Source organism: Ixodes scapularis, unplaced genomic scaffold (genome assembly GCF_016920785.2).
Source record: "Ixodes scapularis isolate PalLabHiFi unplaced genomic scaffold, ASM1692078v2 PGA_scaffold0__279_contigs__length_252992795, whole genome shotgun sequence".
NCBI lineage: Eukaryota > Metazoa > Arthropoda > Arachnida > Ixodida > Ixodidae > Ixodes > Ixodes scapularis.
In genome coordinates, this window is record NW_024609835.1 from 229,749,263 (window position 1) to 229,767,493 (window position 18,231).

The 18,231-nt window shown below is 44.2% G+C and overlaps 1 protein-coding gene and 1 pseudogene across 1 annotated transcript; one reads left to right on the top strand and one right to left on the bottom strand.

Annotated features, from left to right (window-relative positions):
• The first annotated feature begins 5,664 nt into the window (after positions 1-5,664).
• Positions 5,665-7,032, top strand: LOC120845325 (annotated as a pseudogene).
• Positions 7,033-11,043: 4,011 nt separating this feature from the next.
• Positions 11,044-12,069, bottom strand: LOC120845326. Its single transcript, XM_040217166.1, has one exon. The coding sequence runs from the start codon at positions 12,067-12,069 to the stop codon at positions 11,044-11,046; it is 1,026 nt and encodes a 341-aa protein (XP_040073100.1).
• Positions 12,070-18,231: the final 6,162 nt, after the last annotated feature.

An 18,231-nucleotide genomic window follows, 5' to 3' on the forward strand; every position in this document is an offset into this window, starting at 1 on the left:
AAAGCGTTTTTGGAAAAGGCGTCTTGCCCTAAAAGTGGAGTGTAATAAAAGATAAAAAAAGTGCGTCAATGGTATCTTTCGCTCAGTGAAACATTTTATTTTTTTTAAATAGATTCGTCATAGGCTCTCTGATCATATAAAAATATTTGGTATGTCATCAATGAGGTCGTGGTCACGTGCAAAATAACGTTGTATGAACTCTTTGGCACCGATATCCCGTCTATTGCACAGGCGTTTATAATTTTTTTCACAACGTCTGCTGTTATTCCCTCAACGACTAAGGACCTTTTTTACACCCGGAAGTCCGCCTTTTTACGAATCGACATTTATTTATTCTCTCATTGAGCACGATCTGCATAAATATTTGTTTGCATTCGACGAATACATCTCCGGGTGTTGACGGCACAACAGTTCGATAATTCTACCACTGCCATAGCCCTATAAGGACGGGCTTTTAACCCTAATCGACAACATTTTTTATTCCGGACAAAGTAAAGCAACCCTTTGTCGTCTTTTTTTTTGTTGCCAAAGATGGTGTACTAGACCAAGTTTCTTCGTAGAGACGAATTTGAATCGTTTCTTGTATTTTTGAGATTCTAGAGAAACACCTGTTCGTTGTTATGACTCACTTCCTTGACAAGAACTTCATATTTCGGCATGTCAATGCGGGTCTGTGGCAGATCAGTGCACCATAAGTCTTCTTAAGGATGTTAAGACACTTAGCATTACACTTTTGATAAACAATATGTACATTTGGGTGTTCTTCAATGATATATAGTCGAATCATTTTGCGCCGTGAACCACCACATTCTTTTGTACAAATAATGCAGGTTAGACATTCGGGGATGTTCCAGATGTGCGGATATCCGAAATTTAAGGAGGCTATATTTTATGCCCCCTTATGTCAATCAACTACGAACAGATATCACAAGTTCCACAGTACTGCAATATGCTGGTGACCATGTTTTCGTCTACGTCTAACACATTGACCTGAAGGTGGCATACCTTAGGCAGACGCAATAAAAACGGTGAACTGGTCACCGGCATGTAAGCAGTGCGTGAACTCCCGTAAAATGAAAACTTGCCTCTTTCTCCACTTCTCTGAAAGATGTGAGCTTGTCTTTTCATTTTCATCGTGACTCCGGTTTTCTATGCGTCAATTGTAAACTAGCAAAATATGTTATCTCTAGAAAGTGTTTAGCCTGGTATCTAAAATTCAATTGATAGTGCAGAATATTTATGTGCCCCTCATGTCATAGGTTGAGAACTGCCTCTTGTCCGCTCTGTAGCACAAAGTATTTTGCTTTACTGGCTTCGAACGAAATGCGACTAGTAGCGGAACTTTAAGCGCAACATCGGCGCAGCACGAAACCTTGGGTTGTGCTGGGCTGGGTCAATACGAATCGGAGTCGGACGCGATCACTACCAGCGCCCACCCCTCCATTCAGCAATATTTTCCGTTTCCAGAGTTCTCCAGTAAGAGCAGAATCCACGCTCCAGTGTTCGCCTTTAATTTGAAACCGTTAGTACATTCATCTATGAGATAAATACAATTCATGCTCTAGTGTACAGTGTACTGATTAATGGCATGACTGTCTTGATCATCCTCTCTTATGGCCCACAAGAATCGACCAATTTTAAGAAGTAATTTAGGCAGTGTTGATTGCCGCTCAGAATATTTATCTCGTGATAAATGGTTTTCCTAGCTCAAATTGCCTTCGTTCTTCTGTTTATTCCTTCAAACCGTCACCTGGACACCTTGAGAAAGCGAGTTTAAATGACGTCCACCCCACTTCGAAGGCTTCAAACAGCTGCACGTTTGGAAACCCTATGAGGAAAAGCTCCTCATGGTGAAAGTGTGTGCTCATTCTGTCTTCCAAACGTTTCCTATACTACTTTAGATTCTTTCCTTTCCCTGACTTCAAACGAAACACTAAAAAAGGCAGAGATCTATGATTTCTGATGTGCTGCGACAGCGATACTCTTTTCAATAGAAAACATGCTTGGGTAGTATACTCATCTTTTTTTTTTCTCCTAACGAGCGTGTTCAATGACACCAATGGATTAAAAATTTCAAACAAACCAACTTTCATTTTTGTCCCTGTTATGTTTGTTTCCTTTTTATGAACACGCGCATCAGTGTTTTTTCCTGGGAATGTGACTGTCCCCTTTTTCTTGAAAATGAAACTACCCGCGAAGGATATTTACGAAGTTTCAATCCGGCGTCGTAAAAGAATGTGAACAGGTGTGTGTGATTTTTTTTTTCCCGCAAGTGTGCGTCGTTAGTAGGAAGTGATCGTGTGTGTCTTTCTTTTGCTCAGGTACAGATGCGAATTCATCTGGTTTACATCTCCGACAGACAAGCTTGTCTTCATCGCAATTTCGTGCATTATGTGATGCGCCTGGGTGTGCATGTTTTATATTCATTCTGCTCTTTATTTATATGTTACTCTCTGACTAGGCTATGATCTGTAGTTTCCTTACGGGACACCAACCGCGTTTATATTATAATTGATATGATTAATATTATTAATATTATTTTTATTATACTGTAGAAATAATTATTTTTATTTTTATTATTATTCATGCCAACAGCATCTGTAAATAAATATTATGATGCATATTCATAGAAAGCAAACAACTATTCCCTTCATAAAAGGAACCGGATGAACGAAATGTAAGAGCATAAAAATGTGGACGGCTATAAAAGAACACTTATGCAACATTCAGTTTTTACCAATCAAATATCATCATACATGCTGTAGTTGTGTACGTTGTGGTGCATATAGAGTGATAGTTTTCGCGCAACTCAGTTATCATACCTTAGTTTTCTAATCTCAATTGTTTTAATGTCCGAATACTTTGACATGCATAAAAAAAGTGCAAATATCTGTTGGGTGAAAAAAGGTTGCGAGGATTTAAAGTGTAATACAACATGTGCTAATCAAGCAGCTTGCTATGGCGAGCAGCGCAATAATAAAATGAAAATAGCGCTCCATTTGACTTAAAACTATGGGAGCCTTCAGGTGTAATTTTTATGATGGGTGGCTTTTCATGCTTTTTTAAACACTACAATATTTCATAGCATTTGTATTTGACTTCGTTAGATATAGTACGAATCCTTGCATCAGTATTTTCAAATGAATCACCCCACTTTCTTCCTTTTCCCACATAGTATTGCTGCTTGCGGGACTCGTTATCTTTTTCCCACATGAAGATTAATAATACCTGTACTCGTTGGATGTCCACACATTATCTTTGAACCAAACATTTTTAATAAAATGACGAATGTTTAGAAAATTTGAACATCAAAAGATTCTTTATTATACACAAACATTTCGAGTATAGACTTCATTTTTCTCAATGAGAAAACATTACAGGTGCGAAATTTGTTTTATAAAAAATACAGCAGAAAGAGGAATAACGAAGACATCGAGGACCAAGAAAGAAAACCACTCAGCAATTTTATTTCAGTTTTTTGTGTAAAATACAAAAAACCATGTCACTGAACCCTGTTGATATATCTGCTCTGTTTCATATTTGGTTTAACTAATACGTAATAATGGCCGTGTACCGCATACTTAGGCAGACAAAAAGTGATACACGAGTTGTCAATATTCTAGATACCATATTGAAAATGCGCCCTTAAGCTCTGATGTGTTATGGGACCCTCAGTGCTTCAAACCGTTTCAGCCCTTCAAGCCTATTCAGCCCGTTACATCCCTTCAGCCCATCAAACCCTTTAGCCTGCCAAAACATTTATCTCGCCAGACTGTTAAGCCCGTCAGACCCTTCAGCCTAAACCACCCAATCCACCCGAAAATTACTGTGAACCATGGCTAAAAATGTAATTTAAAATGTTATTGGAAATTTATTTCAGACATTCAGTTTTAGATAAATGATGTAACTCATAAAGATGCTAAGAATAAACGCTTGCTGAAACCTGGGCGCAATCAGTTGTAGACGAAATTGATTAAGTCAAATAGGGACAACCAAGCTCTTCGTCACAAAAACAAAGAAACTTTCAAGGTATTTACACAGCCGCTTTGTAAATTCCTGATATACGATAGCTCAACTAATAAAACCAAGCAGGTGCACCACACGGACATGCTTCTGCGGCTTACTGACAGAAAGTCAGTAAGCACCTTTAGCGAAAACCACAAACGCGGAATTAACATCCGCCACCGTTGAAAATTCTGAGCAAGTCACGGTGTCGTCCCTGGTGCCCTCGCGGTGGCGTCTTCAGCGGTTTTTTTTTCTCGCTGGTTTCTTCTGAAGCCAGGCGAAGAAAGATGGTTCGAAAAACGGTCGGACAGTAGCCGTCACCCACTGCCTCAGTACCCACAGTGCGATCACAGCGGTGCGCAGGCAGTTCATGCGGTGCGAAGCTGACCCCGACTGACAAGCTTGCAGAGAGATGACCGACACCGGCCACCTCCTCCTTGAATACGCCGAACACGATGACGCTGTGGCGGTGCTAGACTTCCGCTGGGGAACCAAGGAAGAAACCGCACGAGTGAAAACAGACCAAGACGCGAGCACTCAAAGATATTCAATTAAATTTCATTTCATTTCCTTTATTCACCGAAACGTCGTCTTCGATGACGCATTTTATAGGAAGGGGGGAGGGGGCGGCGCGTGCATTAGGAAAATAATCACACAATATTATAATCACCGTCATTATAAAGCAAAGTAACAAAGTAAGCGCAATCAACCAAACACAGTTTCCAAAAGAGAAGTGACATCGCACGTACACGAAAGCAATTTTCAACTGGAAGTAACTTTGTATAAAACAATAATTTCAATACGCAAAAAGCAGGAAGTAACTATGAAATTAAGACATAAGCCCGTACGTGTACTGTTCCACGGTCGCTTAATCCCACCTGTTGGTGCGGCCTACCGATTTTTTCCGAAAACAAAAGAGCGCGCGTGGGAGAACTTCTACCATGTGCCGCGGAAGCGCTGCACATCAGCGAGTGATCTCGTGAGCTGAAAGCTAGAGAATGCGCCCAACGCGCTCTTGCTCCGCGACCCAGATAAATATCTGCCTGTCATTGGCTTCGCCGATACCGAGGCGCTGCCGCGGTTGCAGAAGGCCGCCAAACTCGCTTGCCCCCCCATCTTTGCACCGCTTTGCGCGGAGAAATATTGTAGTGTCACCCTGTGCTGTGCTAGTTTATGTTTTCGATCCTTTTTTCGCCGTGTTTCTATATACTCTGTTTTATACTAAATGTGCAAAGCTGTCAAAGCTACTGGCGCGAGCGCGTGGCTTCATCTATGGTTTTGTTTGCACGAGAACTCGTGCAAATGATTAACGAGATCAAGCCCCATGCTCACGCCAGTAGCTTTGACAGCGATAGCCACTGATGGATGAGAAAGAAGAAGAGACGTAGACAGTCTCCTTTTGTCTGTTGCTGCACAGTTTTTGAAGTGTGGAGGTGGGTCACGGAGCCCGCGATGCCTAAAAACTGTTGCGTTCCGCTTTGTAAGTCAAATGGTGCGAGAAATCCGGAACTCTGGTATCACGAGCTGCCTTCTAGAGAGAACTTCCGGGATGCCTGGTTGAAGAACATTTCACGACAAGGTATCGAGAACCAGTGGCGACCAAGCTCCAGGAGCGTCGTGTGTTCCTTTCATTTTAAGAAGGAGGACTACAACGTAGGGATGAAGGGGATGTTGCTGCGACCGACAGTGGTGCCGACTCATTTCACATTGTATCTGTCGTACATGCAACCAGCAGATTCAAAGAAGCGCAGAACGCTTGTTCGTGTTCCATCTAACGCGTCCACGTCGTTGATGGAACACGCTGTTGATGAGTGCGGGGCTATTGAACCTTGCCTGCAAAAAAGGCTTAAAGTGGGAGAATGTCAGACATAATTCAATTTGGCAGGCTTCATGGAAGGTGGCAGGAAAAACGCGCACCGCCTTCAAATGCAAGCCAAACGGCTGAAAGAGCGAATGAAAAAACTGCGACAAACCTGCGACGAATTTCAAGAGAGATTAAAGCAGTATGAATAGGACAGAGCCGTGCAGGCCTCGATGAATGTTTCAAAAGCCGCATCGGAAGGTGACAAGACTGCAAAATTTGTCGTGGAACATATAATGAATTTCGACAAGGCGAGATGAGCATGGCAGGAGCCAACGCTCAGAAAATGCGTACTATGGAAAGCGACTTTATGTAAAGGATATGACCACGTATGCGCAAAGAAACTCCTTAAACTGCCCTGCCGAAGTACGTTGCAGAAGTTTGTCATGTCTTCCGTGGGAGAGACAGGGGTCACAAGCCTCGTCAAAGAACGGCTGCAAGTTGAGAAAGAAGGTCTGCGCTCAGAAAAGGAGCCCTACTGCAGACTGATCATCGACGAAATGTCGATCCAGCAGAAAGTGATTTGTGATCGACAAGTTGACAGAATTTTTGGGCTTGTTGACATCAGATGCGGAACTCGATCTAGAGCCACTGGAGTAGCCAACTGGATCCTTTGCTTCGTGCTACGTGGGCTTTCCAAGGCTTACGTGATTCCAGTCGGCTACTTCTTTACGAGAAATCTGAAACACTACCAGTTTAGGATTTTTACGCTCGGTGTCAGGTAGGCGGTTGAAGAGGCAGGATTCAGCATAGCTCGCATCGTCGCTGACCACCACAAGACCCACACCGCGATGTATCGACAGATGTCTGATGACAACACGCTCCAGCATGTTGTGCCGCACCCGGTACGTGAAGGTTAACCGTTGAACCTCTCTGTTGACCCCAATAACCTCATCAAAAACCTCAGGACGAATCTGCTAGAAAGAGAGATGTTTGATTGAGAACAGATGATCAAAGGTGGCTTTTATTTAAAATCCCTCTTGAACATTCAGAAGAATCTGTTGGTCAAACTAGTGCGACTTCTGAGCCGAGCTCATGTGGAATCAAACAATCTAGAGAAGATAAAAGTGTGCCGCGGAACATTAATATTTTCACCTGTCGTAAACAACACCCTCGAGTACCTGCTCCAGAATTCCAGGATTGTAGTTCAACCCTCACATTTATGAAAACGGTTGGAATGTGGTACGACCTTCATGATATCTGTGGCTGCAAATCCAAACAAATGCCTTTCGTGAAAACAGAAGACGATCGGCTCTCATGGCTTGAAGTTGATATCATCAGCTACCTCGAGGATATAAAACTCGAAAGTACGAAGTCTTTGGTCAGGTCCCTCACGAAAGAGACCTATGAGGCAACTATAATGACAACCAGGTCAGCGGTCGCCGTCATTGAGTATCTCCTGACTGACCTCAAGTGAGCACAAACGTTTTAAGCAAAATAGTGTTCCTGCGAGACAAAGACTTGCTTCTAAAATGTATTCGTTTGCTCACTTCTTTTTTTTTTCATTTCAGATTCAGGTAATTTCTGCCGCGACCTCTCAACAACGACCCGGTTGAGTCTCTGTTCAGCTGCTTCCGCCAGTTCAACGGTGGTAACGACCGAGTTGATGCCAGAAAAGCAGTTTTCAAGGCAGAAAAGTTGCACAAGGTTCGTTCGTCATATTGCAACCTAACTGACCTTGTGGCCGGCGCTAAGCTTCTTGAAAACACTGTCAGTGCACACCGATCAAGTTTCTTAAATTGTCTCAATTTCGGCGCGCAGCAAAGAGCTCTGCGAGCTCTTTCTCAGGAAGCTCCACGGACCCCTTTTAGCAAACTGGGCTGGTGACCTAACAGTTCTCTAGAGAATATATTGAGGCCTTCGTGGAACCCTCTTTTCCAAAAGGTACTCCGCTTGTGACCTACATGACTCCCTTGATCTCTTTGTGAAGAAGGAAGTTTGTTTTGTTGAAGTTATGCACGAGGAATCCGTTTCTTATTGTCCTTAACAGATAAATAAAAGGCACTGCTCGAGCGTGCTCCAGCGTTGGTTAAAACCTAAAATATACGGCCTAGCTATATCCAACTATAACTGGTAATAGAAATGGGTCACCACTTACGGGAACAATTAAACAACTATTCACTCATACTGCCAGCTGAATGTTGCTCTAACGCGCAGCCTGCAGCTGAGTGAGCTCATCGCAGAAAGAGACGTGTGCTTTTATTCTACACAGATTTGTCACATCACTCATGCAATATGGCACTCGTTTTAATTGAGACCTTGCCGCTTCACGAAAAACAATCTAAATAGCCACACCGGGCCGGATTGGACGTACTGCTCCTTTCTCGCCGATAACGAGCGCCACGGCCGTTGCTCCGGGGTAAAGTGGAACTATCGCTCTCACTGGCGGAGTGAAGCATACGGCAGGCCGCTCCCAAGGGGAGCCGTAATCGAACGACCTTGACTGTTCAATTCATAGGCGCTTGCACGTTGCTTTACATTCCAAAGGATTTGTGTTGGTAACCATCTCTTCTGGCAATTTATTCTATTCTGTAATCGATAATATTAAAGTTAAAAAAAAGGATTTTGTGTGTGGCTGGTACTGCTGTACTCTACATGAATAATCGATTCGAGGATAAATATAACGCGAGGAATGAAAATGGATGTTTTAAAAGCACGAGTTACTATAGTATAATTCATGAAAGAAACATATTCGGTTAAGTGTGCGTCGGGCCGACCATGAATTGAGACCCAAATTTGCTTTTAAAGGTGAGACACTAGTTTGTGGCGAAAAGTAGATTGATATGAACCGGACTGCTTTACTCTGGACAGATTATAATGTAACTTGGTTTTTAACGAATCTTTACGACGCGATCAATGCAGTATTTGTCCGTTTCTCGAATACACCGATACTACCACTGGATGATTTCAACTACCCATCTATAGCATGGTTAGACGAGGGTGCGAACCTTAGAAATGTTTCTTCAGAATGTAGTGAGTTTTTGAATCTTAGTTTATATTTTAATTTTTCTCGAACTGTTACGCAACCGACGCGCACAAATTCAACAACTGCTGCTGTGCTTGACCTCATACTGAGAACATCGACTGAGCTTATTTCTTCGTTAACCTACAACAGGCTGAACTGCCTGGCAAGTTCAGCCTGTTCCTCCGGGTCTACCGTGTTATTCGTTTCAGAATGAGAGGTCGGGCCAGTCGCGGAGCCGTGAAATATTTCTTCCGCTGCGGCCCTGTGTGCCCTCTCATTCCCGGGAATTTCGCTGTGCCCGGGAAGCCATGTGATGTGCAGGTCGGTGCCACGTATGCGAAGCTCCGTCGCCACTTTCTTAATCTTTTTTATTGTTCGGCCCTTTGGTCTGCTGCTGCGTGTTGCGTTAATCGCTGCTTGCGAGTCTGTAAAAATTCTGGCGTGAGGTGCCGTCGCGCTCTTTCCTGCGATATCCTGGGCCGCCACCAATATCGCCCTCAATTCGGCCTCTCTCACCGTCGTGCCCGACGGCAGTAATTCGGTTTGTGTCCTGCCTCTCCTTGCGCCATGCCAGGCAGATTTCACTTTGTCACCGTTTTTTGCGGCGTCGGTGTACCGTACTTCTTCGTTTGGCGCATGTGTTTCGCACCATGCCGCGTGCATCTTAGCGGCTCTAGCCCTCTTCCCTTGGTTCAAAACTTGAGGCAGAGGCCGATGATCCGTTATCACCTCGTCCTGCCACGGAGGTAGCGCCTCTTCAAATGGCGGCTTGTTGCTTGTCTCGTATCCTAGGTCTTGCAGGAATCTGCGTCCATGTTTAGTGCGCTTTAGCCTTTGAAACTGAGCGATTGCTTGGATTTCGGCCCTGTCTTTTATGCTGTTCATTTGTGCTTCCTTTTCTAGCATTTCGAGTGGCGCGTATTTGGGAAGGCCCGTGACTACTCGCCTCGATTGGTTGTTAAGTCTCTCGAGTTTTTTCCATTGCGTCTGGTTGAGATTCATCCAGTTGCAACTGTACAGTGCTCGTGACGTGAGAAGGGCCTCTGTGAGGATACGCAGAGCCTTTTCATCTGCTCCCCAGGACTGACTTTATTGTTTTCTTTATGAGCTTGAGACCCTGAGCCCACGCCTTTTCCATCTCCGGGATCCATCTCGTGCTTCTTGCCGTCTGCTCGAAGGTGACTCCAAGGATTCTGATATGTGGCTTTTTGCCGATATCTCGTCCATTGAGTTCTAGCCGTACTGAGCCTGCTATTCCTTTCCTGTGGTCCCTAGGGCGAGCGACCATCATATATTGCGTTTTCTCTGATGACGCTTCCATCCCCACCTCTGCCAGGTAGGTGGCTACTTCATCTATGCCTCGCTGTATCGTGCTCTCTTGTTCCCCCAGGGATCCCCCTCGGGTCCAGAGCGTCACATCATCCGCATAGATGGTGAATCCCAACCCTTCGATCACTCGAAGCCGAGCTGGAAGACCCGCCATTACCACATTGAAAAGGGTCGGCGATAGAACTGCCCCCTGGGGCACTCCTCTTTTAATCGGCGTTTCTGGGCCCATAGTCCCTCCGATCTTCACCTGGAGCCTCCTGTCGTGCAGGAAGTTTCGTATAAAGTTCAGAGTTCTTCCACGGATACCGCATGCTTTTGCCTCCCGGACGACTGCCCAGTGCGGCACTGAATCAAACGCCTTGCGTATCTCCAGGGCGACCACGAGCCGTGGGTCTTGTTTGTCTTTTTCAGCCAGCACCTCCTCATAGAGCAACCTGAGGCTATCTTGTGTCCCCATTGCTTCGCGAAAGCCCGTTTGCCGGGGATCCAGGCGTTCGTGTTTTTCCAAATACCATTGTATCCTTCTGAGCACGATTTTCTCCATCGTCTTACAGATATTAGATGTTAGAGATACAGGTCTCATACTTTCAATGCGATCAAGCAGTTTGCCGGGCTTGGGTATTGGAGTGACCCAGGAGAGTTTCCAGGCTCTCGGTAGAATACCCTCTTCCCATACTATGTTGTACTTGTCGAGAAGTTTCTGCTTCAATTCTTCCGGTAGGTTTCTGAGAGCTTGATACGTCACCCTGTCCGGGCCAGGAGCACTACCGGTCTTCGCCGTGTAGATTGCCTCGATTAGTTCTCCCATATTTAGTGGGTCTTCCATTCCTTCCTCTTCTGGCGTGCGAATGTTCATTGCAACCGGTCTCTGGTTTGCGCTATCTCATTCTTGGGAAAAGAACAATTCTCCAGCGCTGATCGCCATCTCTGACTCGCTGATATTGAGCTTGAGGGCCAGGTTCTGCGCAGCGTTTCTTGTCTTGCGCTTTGCTCCGTTCAGTCCATTGTAAGTTCTCCAAGCTCTTCCCAGCCCGTTTCGTGCGTTGAAGGACCCGCAATGGGTCCTCCACCCCTCGCGACCGAGCTCTTTAGAGTACTGCCTCGCTTTCGCTGCTGCTCGTTTGAGCTTGATTTTTAGATGCAGCGTCCTGTTCTTTCGGTACCGCTGCAGTGCTTGTAGACGGCTGGCCCAGAGGTTTAGTAGGTTATTGTCCGGTGTTGGGGCTCCAGGCTTTACTAGAACTTTGGTCTTCGCTTCGCTCAGAGCCGTCCGAATGCACTCCTCGATGTCTCGGTTGTCCTCTGTCTCAAGCAGTTCCCTAAAAAGATCCCATTTGACTACTGCTCTTTGTTCTTTGCCTCTGTTGCGTTGTCCGTGATGGATTTTCATTTCTACCGGAAAGTGTTCAGTGTCAAGGTTGTCTCTCCACGTTGACCAGTCGAGCACTAGGCTTGCAGTGGCCCAGGAGAGGTCCGGGGTGGAGTCCTTTTGCCTACTGTGCATTCCAATCCTTGTCTTAGTTCCCGGCTCATTGCAAAGTGTAAGGCCCGCAGTTTTCATTGCGCGTGTAGTTTGGCGGCCTTTTCTCGTGTTGTTGGAGTACCCCCAATCTTTGTGTCGAGCGTTGAAGTCCCCGGCTATGACAATCGGATCCCCTTCGGCTAGACCGACAAGTTTGCCTATCCATGCCGTTGCCTCCTTGTCATCTTCCGTTGCCGTTTCTGGTCTTATATAGACGGAGGCTAAAGTCATGCTCTTCCGTTTGTGACTGAGCCTTACGGCTACCACTTCTCTGTTGCCAGTGCAAAGTGACGCCTTATCGAGCTGAGCATGTGGTATGTGCCGCAGGACTGCTACTGCTGCCCAGCCTTTCTTCGTCTCTGGGTTCCTTTCGCTCGGCCTTGGCATAGTTACTATGGTCGGATTCGTGTAGAAACCATAGCAGGGGAACGTTAGGTTCGGGGTTCGTGTTTCTTGAAGAAGGAGTACATCCGGCGGCGGCTGCCTCTCGAATCTCAACCTCAGCTCTGCACTTTTGGTCGAAAATGTGCAGCAATTCCATTGGACAATGCGGGTCTGTTCCGTGGTGGCCTGTCCTGTACTGCTATGGGAGTTACTTCCCATGTCGCAGCAACGCCAGCTCCTTTATCTCTCCGATGACCCCGAAGATCATCTTGAAGCCGATGTGTACGTCGTTCTTGAGTTTATTCATCTCTTTCTCGGCGTCGAAGTCTGATGCCTGCTGGCTTGGCTGTTGTCGTTGGGTAGATTTCGCCCATTCCGGTATCCATGTGGGAAGCTCGTCTTGATCATTTTTCCCCCGATGCCTTGGGTCGCTCCGTGATGAACTTGGCAGCTGCAGCGTAACTCTCTTTATTTTGCGCCGGAGGTTTGGGCGTCATCTTCTTTTTGTCGGGAACTCTTCTTTTTGGACAGTCGTTACTGGTGGCCGGATGTGGGCCGTCGCAGTTACGACATTTTGGTTCTCGGCCGCACTCGTCCATTCCTTCGTCGTGCATGTTCCCGCACTGAACGCACCTTCGTTCCTTGCGAGGGCAGACATCCGCCTTATGCCCGAGATCGTGGCAGCTAAAGCACACGATCGGGCGCGGGCGGTATTCTTTCACGCTCAAGATTGCTTGGCAGAAGACGACCTTCTTGGGCAGTTTGTTACCTTCGAAGGTAACTAACACCGCACTTGTGCCTTTACCCATAAGTCGGGCAGCGACAATCCTTGCCTTGTCGCATTTCATGTCTGCGAGCAGCGTCTCTGGTGTCTCTTCGCTGTTGTCTCCCGGGGGGTATATGACACCGCGGATCTGGTTCTTCTCCATTGCTCTGTAGGGGAAACTGTGTACTGCTTGCCTTTTTTCTCTATTGCCTTAAGCCGTAGCAGCTTTTCTGCCGTGCCTTCTTCTTTCGTAGTGAGCGTAATAGTGTTGGTCTTTGTCTGATACTTGATTTTGAAATCCTCTTGGCTTTCGATTCCTGCCGTTTCCGCAGCCTGCCTGATGTCCCTGGCCCTGAAGCCATTTACTGCCTTCTTACATAACGGCTTAAGGACAATGGCCCTGGTAGTTTTACTCTCTGGCCTGTCATCGATGGACATTACCGCGGCTTTCTTCTCGGGTTCTTCGATTGACGTCAGCGAGCGTTTACGGCGGCGCCTGTTCTGGAATAGTGTCCAGGAGTTGTCCTCGATATTTTCCTCCAAAAGGGTGGCTTCTGTCCCGTTAGGTTTAGCATTCTGGCTCTTTAGCGGGGTCTTTGTCAATTGTGCTGCTTGAGCAATCGTGGGGTATTCTTGTCCAAAGCATGAGCTCACCTTTTCTGCTGGGGCTGGTTGCGCGCCTTTTCCTTGCTGTGTGGTAGCGAGGTAGGTCAAGAAGCTTACAAAGAGCCTTACGATATCTTCCCTCGCAACTCCAAATTCTTTCAATTTGCCGAGGGAGTTCAGGTCCAGTACAATTTGAAGGCCTTCCGTCGATGGGCCCGCCGTGGTCGCGGTTGTCCCTGTAGCAGCAGCCCGAGTTTCTGTGCCTCGCATTCCAGACGTTAGGTGAACAAAGCTGAAAATTCCATAAGCGTATTGTTCAAGGACAGGAACGGAAAGTTGGCAAAGATGAGAAGGGACATATGCACAGTGTTAAAGAAAGAAGATAAAGAGCAAGTTGTCAAAAGCATGAGTCAATCCAAAATGTACATATGTTTGAAATTTTTCCTAAAGGACCATAAAGTGGAAATGCCTCTTAGAGTGGTTGTAAACGAAAACGGAACGTGGCAAAAAGTTGTGTCTAAGTTTCTGCAGCATGGGTTAGGTCAGGTTAGTTTAGACAAATCCTTATCGCTAAGAAACACAAAACTTATTCAGATCTTAGGAGACAACCATGGGAGGAAGAGTTCGGTATTCTCCATGGATATAAAAGATCTTGTATTATTCTCTGGAAAATAAGAGGCTGATGAACGCCGTGAAGGAGATGCTAGAGTTGAATCTGGTAAAGTTTCAATCAGGATCGGGCGTAACAGTGGAAAGCTTCCTTACAGTGTTAGATCTCTATTTAAAGTCAACAGTCCTCGAATATAATAATCGAAAATACATCCAGAAACAAGGTGTATGCATAGGCTCGTCGGTCGCTCCGTTGTTAGCTGAGATAAACCTCAACAGTTTGGATGCAGTATTGTTTGACAGGATGATTGAGTTGTCACCTAACGTGGGCTTCATCAAAAGATATGTAGATGATATTTTTGTCTGCACGTTTGAAGAAGGAAAATCGGGTTATCTTGAAAAGCTTATTCGGTCAGCGGCCCCGGAGTTGCATTTCGCAGTAGAAAAATCAGAGGAGAACATGTTTCAGTTTTTGGACTTGCGCATTCAGGTAAAAAATGGCTTATGTTGGGAATATGGTAAGAAGATGGCTAAAACGGTTCTTCCTAAACAAAGTTGTCACTCTACAATTATTAAGGCGGGATTTGCGAAATCATTAATTGGTTTAATGCGCTAAAAAGGGCATGTACCCATTTCATGAGTCAAGCTTTAAAAAGACAATGGGGTAGACTGGAGGACGCGGGGCATGAGGAGACTTTTTTAAACGGCAACTTTCTATTCAAATCAGAGGCAAGCGGGATGAACCAACATAAAAGCGTAGTCGAAAAAGTTTGGCGTAGAAACAATGCACACATCCTATTTTAAGTTATGCAAGCTTACACCTTTTGAATCGAAACAGGAAGTTTGCCAGAAGGCACATCGCGAGAAGTCGGTACCGTGTGAGAATTTAGTGGTTTATGAGATTCCTTTGGAGTGTGGATTTAAACACGTTGGTCAGACGTCGAGATGTCTAAATGATAGACTGACGGACCACAAACGGAATGTGAAAAACAACGCGTCCGATTCCGTGTTAGCCAGGCACCTTCTAGAGTGTAATAATTGAAAAGCCAACTGGTCTGAAGCGGAAGTAATTCAAAAAAAAGGTAATGATATGAAACGTGTAGTCCAAGAAACGATTCGTTTAAAAACTTCTTGAAACTGTATAAGTCAGACGTCATTGCAGTTTGGGAACGAATGTAAACAATTTCTACGCCTCTAAACTTTTTTTTTAGTACTAGCGTTGTTTATATGTGCATCCTTGGACTTGTTCGAGAAATTCGCAGTGTTTATCTATTTGTGGTTCGTGGTAGGAGGGCAGTGTCGTTCTCAGTTTTGGAGATGGCCCCAGTTCGGGCTGTTAGTCCAAACATTCAAAAAACGGTATGTCACTACTTTACACCCTGGATAAAAAAATGACAAAAGCAAAACAAAAGGAGAGCATTGAAACTTCTAGGAGGTAGTCTATTTTGTATTTCATGCTCCCTCTGTCGGAAGATACTGAATTATGTTGACAATATTTTCAAAAGCATTAAAGCCGGGCACACATCCTGAAATAACTCGAAGAAAAGTGTAAAGAATAATCCCAATTATACAAATTGTGCTTTTCCAATAGGATCTCACTGAAGTTGACAAATACATTTTTGGTGTCAGATGAGGAAGAAAACATCATAGGTACCGTTGAGGAGTTTTGTGTTTACAATTATACAGCTAGAATACAATAACTTTTTTTTTCTTTATTAGACACAGCAATGCAGCACATAATGCTATGTCATGAAAACACCCCGCCTCACAATTAGAATACAATAACAAAAGGGGAAAACGTGGGCTGGACGCCTGTAGGTGCAGTTCAACTTCGATCAAAACGAATAGTACCCGCTGATAGCTTACATTCAGAAGCATGGTGAGCTCATTGCTCTGCAGAATACGGACATAGTCAATCATGGCTACACACACAGGTTCTCAGCTAATGGCAAAGCTTAAGCATGATTATATTTTGAGAATGTCTTGTGTACATGAACTACGCCATGTTTTCAAAGAACATTAAGCTATTAGCATATTTGTTTTGTGAGCATCGTCATTGTTTAGAACTCTTGTATTCTTCTTAGTGATTGGCTTTTTCGATGCTTTACAGAAATGAGCAACATACATTTTAGCTTGTAGTACGCTCCTGGGACACAACACTGAAAGAATACAACGTCTCTGAGTTTTTGTTTGTGTGGTAGATAATGTAAATAATCAGTTGTTCAAGCAATGTTCGCCATAAAAGGGTTTAAATTGCGGAAAGGCGAATATTACCATGTTCTAGGAACAAATGTGCTAAATTTTGCTCTAAGGATAATTTATTGAATCTAAAACAACATGACTTATTTAAAAAATGCCTCTACTGATCTAACGCTCATATATTAAACTATGAATGTTAAAATGTCTTGTTTCACCATGAATCACGTGGAGTTCCTTTCAAATAGCGTTTCCAGTGTAGTACTTTGCACATTTGTTGCTGTTACTAATACTTGTACTCACATGATTTTCACGACATGTCCCTTGACCAATCCTCCGGTCCACTTGCCAAGATACCAACTGAAAAATTAACAAGCATGATAGTAGTCAAAGGTGATAGGAAGCGCTTTAAATGGAGCTTCCGAAAACCTCACTGTTCTGCCAGTGTTTTCAAAAATACAACTGATAAACAAAAAAGAATGTCCAGTTAACTTTGCATAGTAGCAACAATTTCTTAGGGGTGCAAACAGCGGCCTGTGTCACTTAGTGTTGGCCTTACCTAATATATATTTATCGACCACTCTGGATATGGGAACAGACCCGTTTTGGCGTAAAGTCCCAATATTTGTTGTAATTTTTGCCCAGGGAAAGCGAAGGACTTGACTCTGTTTCCTCAGCTCGACATTTACGGTCATGTCGGCCTGCACAACATACGTCTCCGCGTGTTATCTGAAAAAGATCAGTCACAGCACAAAAGCAGAAAGATTGCATCCCCGCTCCTCTTTGGAAGTGCGGCTTGCCTATTTCCAGATGGCCAGAAACAAGTAAATCATTTTCAATGATTATCCCAAAACTTGGTTGCGTGCCACTTGTATGATTACTTCCAATGAGATAATATTATCCAGTTATTTCAGACGCACACGAAGAAGTGGTTATTAACAGCACCGAAAATGTATTGCCAGATTTTGTCTTTATGAATTCATATTAGAATTTCAACCGAATTTATTTTGACTGAAGATTTGTGAGGTTGAAAAGTGCGTAGGGGAAAGAAATAGTAAATTTGGTGACCATGAAAAGACGCAGAAACCAGGGGAAGAAACATCTTTGAACTCGAGCCTGCTGGTAGGGAGGTGCTCACAAAAATTTGAGCAAGGTTAGATACATAGTTTTCTTTTGGTTAGCTTAGGATGTGCTTAATAAAACATTAAATATAGAAGATGCAAAAAAATTACCCCAGAAGAAGTATTCATATAGTGTTAATCATAGCAGAGCACACATTACCTGCTTTTGTTACGCAGTTTATAAAAATGTGTTAATTCGACAAAAATATTACTTACACACCAACGTCAAGCTAAGGAAAAAACCACTCGAGCCTATCAGCACTCTGACAACCTTAAATAAGACCGTGGTTAAAAAATATTATTTCCTTACACAAAGATGTCAGATGGAATAGACCAACAAAGAAGTATGGCTGAAGAGAGCTGCGTTTAAACCTGGAGGCTGAGTGTTATGGCAGCAGATACGGAATCCTCGAGAACATATTGCGAAGAGAGAAAGGTAGACCAAACGCACTAATGTGCCCTTCCCACACAGTCAATCGCCATTGAGATAGGAATCGCACTACCATTTTTTAAAGATCACGAACGTGAACTCCGCTTTAATTATTTCGTAGCTCGATTAAATGTGGTCAGAAAAGAAAAGAGTACTTTCCGATAACTTTGTAGATTTTGGTGACAAACACAAATGGCACTTTATGGAGTTGTTCTATGCTTCTCCTTGTGTGGTACATAATGGCATCTATACATTGTGAAAGCAATTCGCTTTATAAAAATTATGTGCTCCGAGAGGACGATTATTAACCTGTTCTACAAGCCAGCCTTTTTGAGTTTGCGTAGAAAGGTACTTCAACTTGAAATATTTTTCATATGGAAAATAATTGCCACCACACTTTTGGCAAATGATCATTCATCATTAATTTTTAAAACAAA

Coding starts and splice junctions, on each gene's coding strand:
- LOC120845326 (XM_040217166.1), bottom strand. CDS start 12,069: ATGCCAAGGCCGAGCGAAAGGAACCCAGAGACGAAGAAAGGCTGGGCA.